This window comes from Zonotrichia albicollis, chromosome 3 (genome assembly GCF_047830755.1).
Source record: "Zonotrichia albicollis isolate bZonAlb1 chromosome 3, bZonAlb1.hap1, whole genome shotgun sequence".
Classification (NCBI taxonomy): domain Eukaryota; kingdom Metazoa; phylum Chordata; class Aves; order Passeriformes; family Passerellidae; genus Zonotrichia; species Zonotrichia albicollis.
In genome coordinates, this window is record NC_133821.1 from 67,905,424 (window position 1) to 67,923,409 (window position 17,986).

The 17,986-nt window shown below is 38.7% G+C and overlaps 1 protein-coding gene across 2 annotated transcripts in view; it reads right to left on the minus strand.

Annotated features, from left to right (window-relative positions):
- Window positions 1-737: 737 nt before the first annotated feature.
- Window positions 738-17,986, minus strand: part of PPP1R14C (protein phosphatase 1 regulatory inhibitor subunit 14C) — a 54,262-nt gene continuing 37,013 nt past the window's right edge. Inside the window, exons 2-4 of one of the 2 annotated variants that reach the window (XM_005488100.4) lie at window positions 15,293-15,376; window positions 13,914-13,946; window positions 738-5,134 (exon numbers count right to left, since the gene is read on the minus strand). In XM_005488100.4, the coding sequence (XP_005488157.1) occupies window positions 5,060-5,134; window positions 13,914-13,946; window positions 15,293-15,376 (192 nt within the window). In that variant the 3' untranslated portion in view covers window positions 738-5,059. The remainder of the gene's footprint in view (window positions 5,135-13,913; window positions 13,947-15,292; window positions 15,377-17,986) is intronic. The other variant, XM_074537770.1, reaches the window with a different exon arrangement.

Consider the following 17,986-nt stretch of genomic DNA (forward strand, 5'->3'; position numbering starts at 1 on the left):
CATATAGTACTAATTCTTTCTCTTAAGACAAATAATTGAGCTGTCAAACTTGAAGAAATGTGGAAAAAAGATGCAGACTGTTGGCAAACACATCATGAGGTACAGGAGACAATGGGCACCAAAACTGACTTAGTAACTTTTGCTTTGGCAGGCTTGAAATTAAGTCTGGAAAGACACAACAGAAAACATGCAGTTTGTTGGGTTAGTGGCAGAAACTGGGCACAAAACGGTTGCAAGAGCCAAAGCCTTGCTGACATTGATTGTAGGATCCTCCTTTAGGAAGGCAGGAAAGCCCCTTGTGCTCTCATCCCCTTTGGCCCTACAAGGGGTGGTAAAACAACTCTCTGTCCTTGAAGAGGATCAGCTGCTACGTTTTTTGCCAAGTAATGATGGGCTACAAGTCCAACCCAGTAATATACAGTCAGGCAGACTGAAACCTCTGGTAAGGGCTGCCACAGAATATTTTTGATTTTGATCATGGAAGATAAAAAGTTTAACTAAAATACCAATTCAATAAGACCAATTCAATGCTACCAAACGAAACCTGTTAGCTGCAGCTCCAAAAGATTTTTTCAGTCTTATATACATTTTTTAGGAGAACTTTTTAAATAGCTCACTTTCATTAAAAAACTGATGTCAGTTTTTGTTGGAAAACAGTAAAGTCTGTAAACAGTGTAACTTCATAAAATTTGGATATTACTTCCACCAAAAAAAACCACAAAACAATTAAAACACCATCAGCTCTAGGTTTGATTATTACAAATAGCAATTTCAGAACTTCAGAAACACTCTATTTACACACTGATGACAGAATCCTCCAGTGTCAAAAATAAAATTTGCTGCAGTAAGTACTTGTCACATTTTCTCTTCCTCATTTCAATTTCTCTCTGGCTTTCAACAGCAACTTTAATTACATTCACAATTCCTAGTTTCTTACTTCCAGAAAAAATAAAAGCAGTACCATGAAAGTCAATTAAAAAGTAGTTGAGTTATATATAAAATGTGTAGCTAGTATTAGTAATCTGATTTAATCACTACATAAGTATGTCATTACATTGTCATAATACATAGAAATCAGTTTCCTATTAGTTTCCTCTGCTTTAACATAAAATCTAGAACCAACCAAAAACCAAAACAAAACAAAAAACCAAAAACAAAACCAAAAACAATCATAGAAAAAAACCCATCAAACAAGCAAAACCCCACAAAGCGGAAGTCTAGAGTTTTAAGGCCTTTGATTACCTTGACTGAAATTGAGTAACAGTCCAACGACATCTGATCTAGAAAAGCATCTGATTTCCATTTGGAGAGACTAATATATGTCAATCTCACCTATTCCCACAGTAGCAAGCTCAAAGGGGTTATCACCATCAGGATGCTCTATTTTCTTCAACACTTCAAGTTTCTTTCCTTTATCTTCCAGGCATTTCTCCTCTTCATGCTTTTCTCCAATACATGAAAGCATTGACATCTCTCATTTTATTTCCATACAGAAATATAAGCAGTAACACAAATTTTCTGTTTTCCTAACAGGAAATTTTCTCAGTGATGTTTTTTCCTGGACTTCCCAACATCTGATTTCTTTTCTGGCTTCCTCCCCAAATCTCAACATCTTTTGAAAAGTACTGCATGCAGTTACTCAGTACCTGTAAACAATCTGTGCAGTATACAATGACAAATCTTATGCAGCCAAGAAGCAATTTTTCCTTTTGTTACAGCACTTCACCAGAGTTTTCAGTTCAAAACACTGTTTGTTCAGAATAAGACCTGCATTTTCTTCTAGCTTCCACTCAAATAAGTCTCTGTTGATGTGGCTAGCAATTTTTTTTTACCCTGGAGCTGCATGTTTACATTAAGACTGTCTTGACTCTGAAGAACCATTTAGAAATAAATTGCTGAGTAATTTCAATTTCACTTATGCTATTTTACCTACCAGCATAAAGTACTAAGAATTCTTACTAAGACTCTGCATCAAAGAATTTCAAGTGCACAAACAGGGCAGATATTTTGCTCCTGCTTTTCTTGACCATATTCTCTGAGAACAGAAAAAATCTCCCTTTCACATTCTGCATGACGTTCCCTACATGAATGCAGCTTCAGGAGTAAAGCCCATTGCTGGGGGGAAGGAACAAAAATAATGCTGGCAGGCAAATGGCTCATGTCCTTTCTTCTGTGCCACAGGAATACAGCACCCTGTCACTGCAGCCTCCTGAGGCACACTCAGTATGATTACACAAGCACTTTGCTTTTCTTTCTAACCCAACTGCCAGGTCCTGCTGTAAAACATGCAAAAGCTAATTATGTCATAAAGCAGACTCCAGAAACACATGCTTTTGAAGGCAATTTTTTAACACTGCAAGGGCACTTCAATTCCAAAACAAAAACCTCAGCTTCACTCTGTATTTATAAGAAGGAACTTCAGTTTCTTTCATTAGCCACTTAAAAAGCTCAGAGGAAGCTCTCATTGCAGCAACTTGGCCCTTCTTAGGAAAGCTGTCCAGCCAAGACAGTAAAGAGACTGGGCTGTAAGATTTCATTTCAAGTTGTTTCAGTAACAAAGTGCTATTTATATGCTCCTTGAGTATTTCCCCAGAGCCAAGAACACCCACGCAGTATAAAGACATAAAGCACAATTAAATCTTTAGTGAATGGGTCAATTCCTCCCTCACTAACACCAAGGCCAAGAGTAGCTCCATTAAGTAAAAATTAGCAAGAATGAGACCCCACAATGCCCAGGAAAATCAGGCCAGCTGCAAACAAAAGCTATTTAGAGCTTGGTTTTGCTCCCTGACAGTTCTAAGACAGCAAAACCTGTGGTGTTGGAGGAAATTCTTCTCAGAAGTGACTTAACCCATCTCCAGGAGGCAACAACAGCAAGGACTGTCTCAGCCTTCACCATTTCTAAGTGCACCACCAGACCTATTAGTTTTAGAAGGGGTACACTGCTACTTTCCACAGCTACTCTGTGCAAGAATAATACAATAAAAGAAACAAATATGTCATGAGTACAGCTAAGTGGACAGCTTTTAGCCAAACAACATGAAAGTAAAAATATTTGTGGATAGCATTTTTTGCTGTAGGTCATGAGAGATCTGGTATAGTTGCCATTAATTGACATCTGATTTGGCACACTGTTATAAAGGAAAAAAAGTGATATTTGAAATTGTCAGTGAAGTCACAAAATGCGTCCGTGAATGTGAAAATTACTAGAACACTTATTGTTCAAACTGTGCCTTGTTTCAGACTCCATCTCAAAGGAGAACATGAGAATTGCCAGCAAGTCCAAACCAGAGATAAACTGCAACTTCAGCAAGATACAAGATTTAAATTTAAAATGCTGCAGGTGAGTATTTTCTCAAGAGTGCTGGAATTTCTTGAGAATCCCAAAAGGTGCCTAAAGGAAGAAAGGTAGAGTGTCTCCTTCTGAAAGATCCCCTTCTGCCACACCTTCACTAGGAAACTGAGAGCCACCCAGTGTAAGCCTTCCCCTACAGTCCATCTCTGGTGGACAAAAAAAAAATCTGAATTTGTCAGCATTTATCTGAAAGAACTTCTAAGCTTTGTTTCCCCACCCTTTGTTAAATTCTCTAAGGCACAGGGAAGGAAAGCCTCATCTGGAGGAGACTTTCAAATGTGCACCAGGTTACAGGAGTGTGAGTGATACTGGGCAAGGGCTGAGTGATACTGGCTACATTAAAAGCCAGTTAAGGTCAATACAGCTGAGTTCCCACATACTTACCACCCTACAGGCTTCTCTTTTTGACAAGCAATTCCATTTACAAACCTACTCAGCAACAGTAGTCTTGTAAAGTGTACATGTAACAAGTCACAAGTTGTTCCATTTATTTGAGTAAATATCTGGTAAATAAAATCATCAGTAAACATTACAAAATTAAATACATTAAAAAAGCTTGCCAGTATACATAAAATTCACAAACATGTACTTCTTTTGAAAAATAAAATATGTTCAGAGCACCCTTGATATAAAATGCCTGACTAATGTCACCTACCAGTAAATGGTAGCTTGTCAAACATTCTAGTTAGGACATTTTCCAGAAGGGAGCAGGGATCTCTGCTCTTGCTCTTACAAGTAAGAGAGCCCAAGTTAAGAAGTCTCCCACTTCTCAGGGCAGAGCCATAAACAAAGGCTGTATTACTCTTTGCCTACCTTTATAGGAGAGGAATCTGCATTTGATTAAGACCACATCATTAAATGCAATACAGTACTTGCAATTCATTTTGGTATCACTGCCTTTCCTCCAGCATGAACCAGCTTTTAAATGCTCGTGGACATTTCTCTAGATATCACTCCAGGCCCATTTTCATAGGTCAGCACAGCTCCAAGACACCATGAGGTGGAGAGGAAGTGATCCTGGCAAAGCATCAAAGTCAATCAAATAACTTTTAAGTCTACAAATTAAGCCCTTAAAACTCCCAATTTTCATATGCTGCAGTCTAAACAAGGAGATATGATGAGATTCTTCACTGGGCTGCTTTAAGGGTATTTAGAAAAATGGCAGCATTCATTTTAGCAATCTAAATTGGTACCTTTTGGTAGCAAATTTGCAATAACCACCATTTAAATAATTTACTATAACAAACTTCTCCTTCCATCCATGTGAAACAGTATTCACAACCCACTTTAAAATTTATGTACAGACAAGCACAAGAAACTTGACATCCATGAGTTAAATGTACAACCAACTTAAGAAAGTTATCCAACTAGTTGCAAGGAGAAGTCTCCTAGCTCTGTAAATTTACAAGATCTTCTGGTTCACCACATAGGCTTGCTGCCCCTCATCTCTAACTCTTGGATTCTTCACTTGCTTCAGTAATCCTCCAGGTGAAAGTTGAGCAGCATCCAAATTGTTGATATTTTTGATAAAAAATAATTGACACTTAAAAAAGAACCCTTAAAACACACAAAAAAAATTTCCTTGAGTCAAAACTGAATAAAATCAAAAAAGTTGTGGAGAAAGACTATTTTAATAAAGGTCTTGTATTCAAAGTCCCATTTCCCTTGCCATGTCTTTCAGGGAGTGCTATTACTTTGAGTTATTTATATACTCTTCTTTTGAGGGGGACTGAGTTTCCTCATTCCTCTTATCCGAGTTAGCAGCTCTTTGATAAATTCCTAGGGAAAAAAAAAAAGAGCAATTTTAATGATCCCATAATGCTATAATCAAGTTCTTTTAAAAAACACAAATGACATATTTTTATTTAAGCTTTTACTGCTAAGCTGGAATTTCTCTGTCCTGATCACCAGAAGCCTTATACATATCCATCCCATCCAGCAGAAGTGTGAACAATGCGCTTGTCCTTGTGATTATGCTGGCTCAGTTATCACCCATCTTTCAGGTTTTTACTCACAGGGCCTTAAGCCAACTACTGAATGAAGCAAAACCTATGACTGGATACAATGCAAACAGTCAAAGCAGACTTCCAGGCTTAAGCCTGCACAGAAATCACCACTTTTGCCAAAAGAGGTGCTTCTCTTGCCACTCTCCATGCTGGAGCTAGTATTTTGGTTGGCTGCATAGTGAGCTGTACAAGAAAGCTGATCTGGCTAAAGAACTCAGCTGTTTCCCCTCTTCTCCTGCTACTTTCCAAGCTGGCTCAGCTCTCTGACCCAGCCCACCCCTCAGCCCACACTAACACTTGTGTCAGTCCAAGGCAAGGCAGGAACAAGGAGCCAGAGGTAGCACCACTGGCTTATCATGGGTTAAACTGGTTGCAGAACTAAGTGAATGACATTACTTTGAAAACAAACAAATGCCAACCCCCCCCACACCTCCCAGGAAAAAAAAAAAACAGAACACAACAAACAAATTAAAGGCCTTTATTCACAGTTATATTTTCCCTAGTTTCAGCATATTTCCTCTTTTTAGACTATGTTAGAACAGAAGCTTAGAGATTTGCATCATTCTTGGAAATTCTTTTGGTATACAATTTCCTGCAGGTGGATTAAAAGCTAAAGGCATCCTTACTGTCACATTGGGAAAACAATGTTTTTCCACAGTACCGTGTATGAACACACAAAAAGGTTCTTATGAAATCAGCTAGCTGTAAATATGGAATGTAATTATTCAGTTAAGTTGATGTGAAAAGCCAGGTTGGACAGGGCTTTGAGCCTAGTGGATGTGTCCCCACCCTTGGCAGTCAAATTAGGTGATCTTTAAAGTCCCTTCCAACCCAAACCATTCTATGATTCTATGAAACAACTAAAAGCATGACTTCCTGGATGAGTGCTTGAAGTCTCCACCCTGAACTAAGCAAAGGCCACTTCAGGAATACATCTATTCATATCAATATCATGCCTCCCATCTGGACAGACAGCCTAATGACATGATCAGAAATAGAGTTTCTTTAGACCCCCAAATCCTCTCCCTCCATCCTCTTGAGGCTGTCTTACATCACAAAGGCACAAGCCACCACTGGAACAATATCAACTTTAAACTTGTCACAGTCCAGTGCTTCTCCACTGAAAAATTAGGAGGAAGACACGCTTACTGTAAAAATTCACAGCTTTCAACAAACTTTGCATTAATTCTGTGTCACCATATCATCGCTGTAAGGATCTGCTACATAATGCAAAACTATATGGCATGGTGCTTCTTGAAGCATATAAACACACTTCAGGATTTTTTACTATCAAACTTTTATATAAAGCCCTGCAGTACAATCATTAAAGAAATAAAGCAATCTCAGATTTTTACTTGGGATTAGTGTCATTTGTATTGCCTCTCAGCACGTCTTTCCATTTAAAAAAATAGTCCTATCAGACTAAGACAGCTTTGGAGAAGAATGGGCTGAAGTGCAGTTCTTCCCTTAGAAAAACTTTTAAAATTGTCGTTCAAGCCACAAATATTCTACAAGAAGACACTGCATCTGGAAACTCTCCAGCAGCTTCACTGAAGTAAAAGCCTTATGGGAAGGGACGTCTGCAGACAGGAATATCTATGGTACTCTGCAGTCATCAGGGACATCCCAACCTGCCATTCCTCTGCCCATTCTCTCACATCTCGGTAGAGTCTGAAGCAAATTTCTCTTAGATATCAAATGTAGGCAAGGGTCAGTTGCTTTTTAATATGACATTATAGCAAAAGTTCTCCCCTTAAAAAAAAAAGTTCCTCCCCTTAACTTTGAAGAGTTATCAAAAGCACCTTCTTTTGCAAAACAAGATATTTGCTTGAAGTTTTCAGACAAGTTTAACACTATCCAGAAACGTAATATCGCCAAAATGAACCAAAGTGTAGGGTCAACCTCCTAAAGGAGATCAGAAGCAACTGCAAGTATTCTTAAGGCAGAGAAGGCATTCATTTGAAGAAGTACATATAAAAATTTTAAAAGCTTTATCCCCCAGAAACTTTTTTTTCCCCTTGAAATAAGGGTCTGCAGTAACCAAAGAGTAAAACTCAGCAAGAGCATTTTGCATAATGTAGTCGCGCTGTTGCGCACTTCCACGGACACCCAAACCACAGCACTGGTTCAGCACATTTCTGATTTAAGTATCACTTTGCATCTGACACTCACATGGAGCTGGCTGTCATCAACACAGTTGTGCTCTGGTGCTTGCGCCTTTCTTGCTTTGCTTTTCCTTCCCCATGAAGGAAAATCAGCGTTCTAGAAAAGATGCACATTTTCCCTCATGGAGGCAGGAAAGGAGACTTCACAGCATTTCAGTAAACCTTCACCTTATAACTAACCAAAACAGGTTGATGTCAGCAATACCAATTTTGTTTTCTTAAGCCATCACTCAAAAATTGCAGTGTTGCTCCTTGTGGCCATTTGAGTCAAGACTTAATATCCACATCTATCTCTACCTTGTAAACAAAAATCATTTTACACAAAGCATTTTACTGAAATCCTCCCTAACAAGATATGCTGAAATTCAGCATCAGACATTTGAAAGCTGATCATGTACTAATCTATGTTAAAAGCACTTCTGTAATACAGCTTGAATTATCTACCTATATATACTGATGTAATTCATGGAGTTAAAAAACAAGAATAATACAGCTAAGGATTCAAAAACCTATTCATTATTCCTTGAAGGGTTGTAGCCAGGAATACACAGGCTACACGCACTTCTAATGCAAGAAAAATCTCACACCAGCACTTTGTGCCTTGGTAAATAAAATAAAAAACAAAGTTTTTACAAAGTGCAAAAATATAAAAAGACTCAGTTAAAAATTTTTTTACAGATTTTCTGCAAGGAGGCACCCTTATTACAAGTATTGAGACTCTTTTTAATTTGTAATACTAAATCATTGTTTCTAGAAGACATCTTTCTAATTCTAAAGGCAAATTTTAATGAGAGGCAGACAAAATCTATAGTTCATTTGAACTCATCTATATTCAGCCTTAGGCAAAAAAATAATAAAGGCAAAAAACAAAGGTGAAATGATAATTCAGGAAAGGGGAGGAAATCACTTCACCTCTTTGCTTTGGTGGTGTGACATTGTTTTAATGAGGTCATTTGACAGACAATGAATTCCAGGCTTCCTATTCAAGTCTTCCAATTAATTCTGGAGACTAATTAGACTCTGTCTCTCCAGATTTCTCTTCCTCAAACAGTACACATGTAGTAGGACTAGTTTTTAAACTAAGATTTAGAGTTTCTAGTCCTCCTGCTTCACTAGAGCATGAAATGAATCCTAAGTCAGCTTTCCTTCACAGCTTTACTTCCCTGTAGCCAGGTCAAAAACCAAGATTAACTGTTTGCCCAAGGCCGTTTCTTGGAGATGGCTTTATTAGTTGGATGTAAAAACTAAAGTCAGCCTGGAGAGCAATCCCATAAATGGTTGGGAAAGAACCTAAATAATAACCCATCTTACTGCCAAACACCTCTTCCACACAGGCTCAAACCCCCCCTAAAGCCAATTGTACAGAGAAAAGGGAACTGTTCTCCCTGCTTTGGGAGAACAGGACCAGAAGATTCCTTCTATTAGCAAGAACCATCACAGCATCTCTGTAGCCTCACTGAATGATACCCTCAACATGCCCTCTCCAGTAAGGCCACAGCACCATCACTGACCAGAGCACGACATTTTTGCACCACTTGAGCTTTTTGGTGAGCTCTGTTTGAGGCACTAACTACATACCACAAAGCTTAGCTACAGTTAAGACTTGCAGCCCAATGATTCTCCAATTGGGCAGCACGTAAACAAGCACAGCTTATTCTTGCCAAATCACCACTTGCTCTTCCCTTCTGATATTGCTATGGGTATTTATCAATTGTGTTCATGATTACTTGCAGAAATGAAAACATGCAACCTAAATTCCCTCCAACGCTGTAGTACAATATAGGGCAGATCTCAGCAGACACATAAAAAGGTTTAGCTCACTGAATTCAGTGGTAAAATGGATGAACAAGAAATCATGTTTTACTTCAAATTCATCTGCCTGCATTGCTTTTAAACAAGCACGTTTTCTAACCTTTTTTCTTTACAAATTTTCCTATTTCATTTCAAGTAATATGGATATAAAATACATTTGCTGTGTCCTAATAATTTACCACTTATCAGCTGCCCTGGCTTGCCCGCATGTAAGGCAGCGCAGTGCATTGAGGCTTTAGGACACGTCTGCCCTGACTATTGCTTCTTGTGGGTATCCCTATATCTTGCTGGCTTGCAATAGAAAAAACAAACAGTAACATTAATTGATAACACATTAGGAGCAAAATAAACATAAGATCCTTCAAACCTTACGGTTTGGGGTTATGGGGTTCTGTTTCAGAAGCATTGAGCTTTCTATTCATGCCTGTATACTAAAAATGTACAATATGCCAATACATACACAAAACAGCTTTTATCTTTAAAACCACAGCGCCTAGCTAACTCTAAAAAGTTGCCTCACAAGCCTGTCATTTGCTCCAACTAAGAATTAAACTTGGAGAAACATACAGTTAAGCAAATGCATCTCTACCTTTTTCAAAAATGTTAGAAGCTGCTGAAATAGTCCAACCACTGGAGTAATTGAGTAGTCAGTAATCAAATCTCTGCTAAAGTTCTCCAGAAAATATGCACAACAATTCAACATAGTTTGTTTGCAAACCATATTAAAAATTATTACTAGAAGCTTCCAGCTTTGCAACTTCCTTTTATGATGCAATTTCATCTCCTTTTTCTCCCATTTTGCACTAAGTGAAGAATTGTACTAACAAAATAGATTTAATCCTGCCTGAATGGGAGAGATCTCCAGCTCATTCATCTTAAGCTTTGTGTATTTCTATAAGAAAAGAAAGAAGTAAATAAACTGCAAATCTAATTTATTCAGTTCTCTTCAAATACTCATTATCTGCAGACCTTGTGTTGCTCAGCTGCATCTTTTGGAGCCAGTGAGCAAAAAAAATTGCCCACTCATTGGATTTCTCTCCTATAGCAGTTTAAGAGTTTCCTTGTAATTTTTCCTGTCATCACTTTGACTTTCCCACTACTGGAAGCTCTAATTCACATCAGCCATAAATACTTCAAATTTTCTCCAATGCCCAGTCTAAATAAGTGCCCTTGCTGTTACCAATAGCAGAGATAACAGCAATACAGATTTAGTCAGCCTTCTTCAAAATAAGGGTCTTTAAAACACCTCATGGATTTCACAGTCACAACTGTCTTCCTGTCCTAAATAAGAATCTATTGTGAAGTATCATCTAAAGATCATCAAGATTGCAGATTATATTTAAATCTGTTATAGTCACTGTGAACATTAACATTCTCCACCATCAGGTGATGACAGAGAACATCAGACAGAGCTGAGACAGCCACTCAACAAAGGTCAGAGTGGGACTTTCCACAATTGACATGTGGGACTGTATGAAGAACTGACTGGCACACAGATGATGCAGGAAGAGGATGCTGCTCCCTGCTCCTCTTCAATTACAAAAGTTCAGACCCAAAATTTGATTATGGCACTGATTTAGCAGATGCTAAATCCTTTGAGTTTGTGTACATAGTAATTCTTTACATAAAGGTCCCACATTAAGCATATTTCCATACAAATTAAAACAACCATAACTGCTACCTAAGAAAAGCTTTTAATATTTTAAAGCATGTTCAACAGTCTAGTGGTATTGTCATTAGAAGAAAGGTTTTGTAGCAGTTCCTCATTAGTTACTGTCAGATACTATCTTTGGCCAAATTATTAAAGAAGTTGGGAACTCTTTCCATGTTTTAAGTGACCTGGATAACTCAGCTTCCTGACGAAAAGTCAATCCAGGACACATATAAACATTCCTCAGTCTTTCCTTAACCTTTAGTCTAAATGGAAGATACTGAGCAAAACTGACTTAAGATATACACTTGCAGATTTAGAAGGTTTTTTCCACAGCTGGGTAAGAGCTTTGAGTTAGTAGCCTTTTTGCCTGTACTATTTCTCTTGATATTCTGAATAGCAGGGACATCATATTACATAACTTTTCCCCCAGTTAGGGATCACTATCTTTTGCAAATTGTATAACTCTTGATGATAAAACCCCTAGTGCACTTGACAGATTGTATTTCATCAGTCAGGAGAAATTCCATTAGTTCATATCCATTCTCCACAAATCTTCTAAAAATCCTTCCACAAGCCAACTACCTCAATAGTTTTGAATGGTCTGCAAATATAAAAAGATTGCAGATTTTCTAGACAAGATGTGGATCCTTATATAGCAAGTTTAAGTCAACTAAAAGGCTCTTTAGTCCACACATGGCAGGATAAAAATCATCACTTTTAAGTGGCCTAAGCTAGCAGTTATGCAGTACTACTGAGCTCACCATGCCATAGATAAAGAAAAGTTGCTGTTGTAAAATAGTCCTGGGATGTGACTCATTTTGGAATCTATCCTCACAGAATCAGGGAATCAATTAAGTTGGAAAAGGCCTCCAAGACTGAGTCCAAACTACGACCAAACACCACCTTGTCAACTAAACCATGGCACAAAGTATATTTTCTTGAACACATCCATGGTGGTGACTCCATCTCTTGGCAGCCATTCCAATATCTACCAACCCTTTTGTGAAGAATTTCTTCCTAACTTCTAACCTAAACTCCCCTGCCATAGCTTGAGGCTATGTCCTCTTCTCCTACCACTAGTTCCTGGGAGAAGAGGCCAACACCATCGGTCTACAACCTCCTTTCAGCTAGTTGTAGAGAGTGAGAGGTCTCAACTTGGCTATCTCTATAGATTGTCAAGGAAGATGAAAATTCTCACAGATAAGGGAGCTACCTCCATCCCATCCACAAAGGATTGAAGACACAGGTCACCAGTTCAGTACTAAAATCTCACCTTGATCCAGGTGCCTTGAGGGCAGACAAGGATGTGTCCAGGATGTTGTTTCCTGAGAACTGCCACACCAACTCAATTTACCAGTATGGCACAAATCTTCCCTGTAGTTCTAGAACCAAGGTTTCCAGTGGAACACTCACTGCCATCTGTCATGTATCCTTATCAGCTCTCTGAAATTTGTCCTTGCATTGTGTCAAACTTCACAGCTAAAAAACAATCATTCATATGGCATCTTTAACGAAGAAGGAAGAAGAGTAATTACAGGATCTCTGCCTTCTTCCTCTGCCTTCAGATAGCACAGAGATAAGAGGTCAGCACATGACTGACTGGTAAGCCCCTGGCAATCTGTTCCTCTCACCTAGTCATGACTTCAGCTTTCTCTTACTACACCAGGCTTCATATGCTGCGTCCATCTTCACACCTATCTTAAGAAGAAGCACCAAGGTTCAATGGCACTTGCTTAGAGAAGGCTGGAGAAGGCTGTCAGGGTCATTTGTAGTGTAGCATTACAACAGTGAGACACCTGAAGACTTGGCATTATGGCACCTCCATAATGGAAGATGTGTTATCTGCTGTAAGACAACCGAGATACAGCACACAACAAACTCTACAGGTGTTATCAGCTGAGTCTTTCTGGGTCAATTCCCCACTGTCAAAATGTTTGCAACTATAACAGCAATTCTGGAGAATCTTCCCAATCTACCATAGGAATAAATAAAAATGGAAAAGCCTTGAAGAAAATGTGTCATGGACTGTGAAGTGCCTATTCAACCATACCAGCAGTTCTTCCTGATAGTCTGATTATCCTTGAGCCCCACCAGTTTATGTGGCTACAGCTGCAGATATTACAGAAGAACCAACTTATTTGCAGCCTTATTTCAAAACCAAACACCTGGCTTCTAGTCATGCACAGCTGAAAGGTCTGTGACAAGAGGAATCCTGTAAGCCAACCCCTCTATTAAACACTGTGCAGCATCCACTTCTGGGAAAGAACTGACTCTACAAATGGAACTAAGTGACCCATCACCTAGACTTTTGATTTTTACAGTGAGTCAAAGGGGTTTCTTTATAATATTTACTCTTCCTAGTAAGCACACATTACTGTATGAAAAGCAGGCTATAATAGCAATGGACACATCAATAGATACACAAGTTAAAAGTTGAGTAACTAAATCCTGCTAGTACAGGTTATCCCACAATTTTATTCAAGTCCATTCACACAAACAATTACCTGAGCTGCATATCTGCATAAAAGTTCTCAGAATAAATTTTACTGTTGTCCTAGATGAAATTAAATTATTTCACCACCAAGAGCACAGTCCAACATGCAAATATTTTTGCCATCTGATGATAACTATATTTAGTTTTATTGTAACATAGCAGCTTTAAAAGTCAGTATAGCCAGAAGGATATTACAGCAAACAATATTGATAGTTCAGTGGGAATGACCAGCAGTTCCTCCACAGGGTACAATCACATTCCTACTGTAGCTAAGTGACAGGCATAAGCATTTTTAGGATATAAAGTCTATCAGCTAGCCATTAATATTAATCTAATTACTTTATTATAAGAATAAAAATAAATTTAGTTTAGCTTGAACATAACTACAGTTTCTACAGGTTAATAGCATTTTAAAAAAGTCTTTTACCTCTGTTGGTTTGTAGCAATCTACAAGAGTTTCCTAGAAGCAAAATATGAAAGTGTCAGTATCCATACAGAGTAATAGTGAACATAAACAAGTCATGGTATGAAACCTGGCAAGGGAGGGGAGAAAGAAAATAAGCAAGAACAGAAATCACTGAATGAAGATGTTAGTGAAAACCCAAAGTTATACAAGTCACCTTTGCTCCCTATGTGGATCAGAATTATTTGTACCAGGAGAGAAAGAATGGCTTCTTTCTCCCTGTAGGAGGTTACAAAACCCCTGTCTCCAAGGAAAACTGAGAAGAGGAGGAGAATCCAAGAACATTTCTCCCAGGAACAGACATGTGAAAGGCAGCTTTCTGTGAGGACATGAGTGTCTTTGCAATACAGAAATAGAGACGTTAGTAATTCCTAGCAGGGCATTCCTAGCAGGGAGCTGCTGCAGCTAGTTCAGGCAGAAGCAGCAAAGCTATTTATGAACACTGAGCAAACAGCCTGGGGCCATGCCCCAGTCTCTGTGGCTGGCCAGCAGGCACTGAGCAAAGGGGCTAACAGGCACCAAAATGAGATGTGCTGCATCGAAGCACCACATTAGTCACCTCCCAGGAGCACGCTGAGGGCAAGCCATGACTCTAGAACACTTTGCCTTTTCTTAGTGCATCTGAAAAGATTATAAATGGAGACATTTCCTATTGGGTTTATATATTGATTTAGAGAGAGATTTATATTAAGGCAATGATATTTCTTTTCTTTTCCCCCTCATTCTTCCATTCATTAATTCCTACCTCACACAAGATTCAGAAGTTTAGAGAGCTGGTTTAAGCTGTTTAATTTTGGCAGATAGCTTTTGAATCTCCCAACTAATTCCTGTTCCTGACCATCTTATCCTTTCTTTGAACCTTTTGATGGGTTCCAATTTCTTTCTGGTATAGAAAGAAATAATTGCCAGTAATCTAAGCACAAGGGAAGATTTCTGGTCTGTATACACATTTCTACTGCTGAAGTGAATCACAGAAACTATCTGGTCATCATAACTGACTCTCAGTCATATAGCTTTTTCCATGTGCTGTTCTTAATTTTCCTATGTTTTCTGTTCTTTATTTTATATACTTGAACAATTTAGAATGAGGCTAATTTGGCTTAGCATGTTTCCCTCTGTTACTGGGTTCTTTGAACTTTTGTTTACTAGTGTTATCACCTACCTTCTAAAAGGATTTATCTAAAAGGATTTTTATTAACTTTGAACAGTCTGGTGGACTATGCTAGAGTGGATCGAGGAATCTCTCCATTCTACATTGACAGTGGATTCAATCAAACACAAGATATTGATCCAGATGCATTACTTCAGCCACCTTCTGATTTAAAATTACAAAATAATATTACCTGTAATTTGAGAGCTCTCTCCTCTTCATTGGCTGCATCAAGAAGGTCATCAATGTCAATTTCTACCTCTGGCATTTCTTCTTCCTAAAATGCAAAAATACCCACTTAGTCCATAGAGCTATCTTTTAACTAGCCCCAAAAGCAGCCTGATGATAACACACAAACCCATCTTCCTGGGGCCAGAAAAGGAAATAAATAGGGGATGGTGGCTTGATTCCTTGCTCCCAGGCCAGCATCAGGCCAAGTACCAGCCTCACAGAAGGTGACAGTTCTTAAGAAATCCTTTGCTCTTAGCCAGGACCTGTTACTAACTCATGGCCAGCAGCACAAGTCATGCTACTCTCACAGTACTGGGCAAGAGGATGAAGAAGTAAAAGTAGAAGGAAAAGGAAGTAGATAACAACTGCAGCAAGCCACAAAATTGTTTTGAAAGCATTTTTGATTGGACTGCTTTTCTTGATAACACTGTGGAAGATGTCCCTTGCATAAAGTTGGCTTACAAGGATGGCATACATGCTCCATCAGAAGAACTCAGATTTTCAGTACCTGCAGTAAAGCACAAAGTCTAAGGCATAGAGTACTTTAGAGAATTTTTCTTAAACCTCCTCCACCCACACACTTCTCTCTTTGCATCACCAACACATCAGATGCCTTGTTCCCTGAGCCAGAGCAGCAGTCCATACATTTTGAAGGACCTCTGAGCTCTAGAATCTCAATGAGAATTCATTATCCACAGATATCACCATGTATTGCATTTTCAGTTACGCAAAAAACATTCTGCTGGCCACTTTATACATTTTCTCATCAAAATTGTTATGCAGCTCCCTGCTGCACATAAAAACTCTGGTCTCAGACACTCTCCCACACCAAGTCCAGCCTTGACAGTGGCCTCAGTACCGTGGCACACAGCTCCTCTGTTGCCCCTCCTCCATTTAAGCCAACACATGGGCACTGCAAGACTCTCCTCTCCCACAAGTGCACTGCCATCAATTGACTCACTGATGTGGCATCACTTTGGCACAACCTAATGAAAATAGGGACCTGAAGGTCTCCAAAGCAGAGGGTGGATTTAAGAGTCAGGATGAAGCAAAAAGATCACAGCAGCAGCTGCTCCCTTCTTGCACCCCACCAACACTTCTCAAGATCCTTTAAAGAAGCATTTTTACAAAAATGTGGTGGTTCTAGCAAGTTGCAGAAGTTTCAACAACCATGAAATAATTTAACAGCTCCAATAGCAACTGCTTCAGGTAATATCAAATTATTCTTCTACTGGGTAAAAGACAGTCTAAATATTACCAACAAAGGTAAGTTAGCTCAAGTTAATCTAAGAGAAGTTAAGCACCAAAGTGGCAAACAACTAACTGTATTAAACTCCAGCTAAAATGCCAACTATTCAACATCTTTTTGAGTGTGAGGAGGAAGGACAGAAGTTGGATGATTAAGTTCCTCATTCCTCATCTCTGAAGCAAAGTGTGCAGTGACACCATAGGGCAGTCATGCAGGCAGTTAGACCCAGTGAACAAAAATACACAAGGCACACCCTTTGCCCAGTCAGCCTGGTCAGAAAGGAAGTGTGGACATTTGCTGAGACGAAGTAAAAACACCAATTACTGTAACACAATCTGGCAATATGGGAGTTTTTAAACCAATACAACAGATTCACTAGCAATTTAAAGAAGATGAAGAGAAGTCTTCCATAGGGTATATATTCAGTAAAAGCCATCAGAATTGGAAGGATAAAGAATAATCCATAACAGTAGTACAGTTACTTAGTAGTTTATAATCCCAACTCTATACTAATTCTCATATCTCACCAAGAACCAGAAATTCCCCACATAGGTAGTAAATCTCCCGAACATTTAATCTAAGCAGCTCAGCCTAAATACTGTTAAGACAGGGTGCCTGGAGTTACTGCTAATATTGTAAACTTATCAAAATACACATCCACTGAACTGTGTAAATAGCAATTGTGCATATGTTTGCATTCAGAAGTGCTGTTCAGCACATTGAGTATTTTGTCAGATACACATTTTGAACTCTTGTCCCTTGGAGCAGCATTCTAGCAAACTGAAACAATGTTAAAAAGCAGGAGTGAGGGGAAATTGCCTAGAAGGTATATAATGCTTTTTTGTGATCACACTTCATCGAAGTTGAGTGCTCCTGAAAGGTTAGTTTTACTCTGAATCGTACCAGTGAAATGGAAGAAATCCTTGCTTCTTCCCTCTTTTTCAAATCAACTTTCTCCTACATCTTCAAAGTTCACAGTGCCATCAATTCAGAGGGCAACTGCACCAGCAGTTCACTGAAATTTCAGTATAAGAGGTAACACAGCTCCTGTACATCACAAAAAGTGATAACAAAATAAATTACAAATGTTTCTGAAACAAGTAACTATAATTATATCTGACACAATGGCATTCAATTAAATTATATTTTCTGTAAAACATCATGTGTAGCTTCTTCACCTCACAGCAGAACTTCAGCAGAACTCTGATACATAACACAAATGGAGAGGGAAGCCCAAAAAGGTAACTCTTGCTCTTATTTTTGGCTGAATGAACAAACAATCAAAACACCTTTTCTCCATCTGAACTACTGTGCCTGCACAATCTGAATAGTTTTATGTAAGGCATGAAAAACATGCCCTGAGGTCAGGAGCCTGACCACTCCATAACAGCTGTAATGACAGAGGGA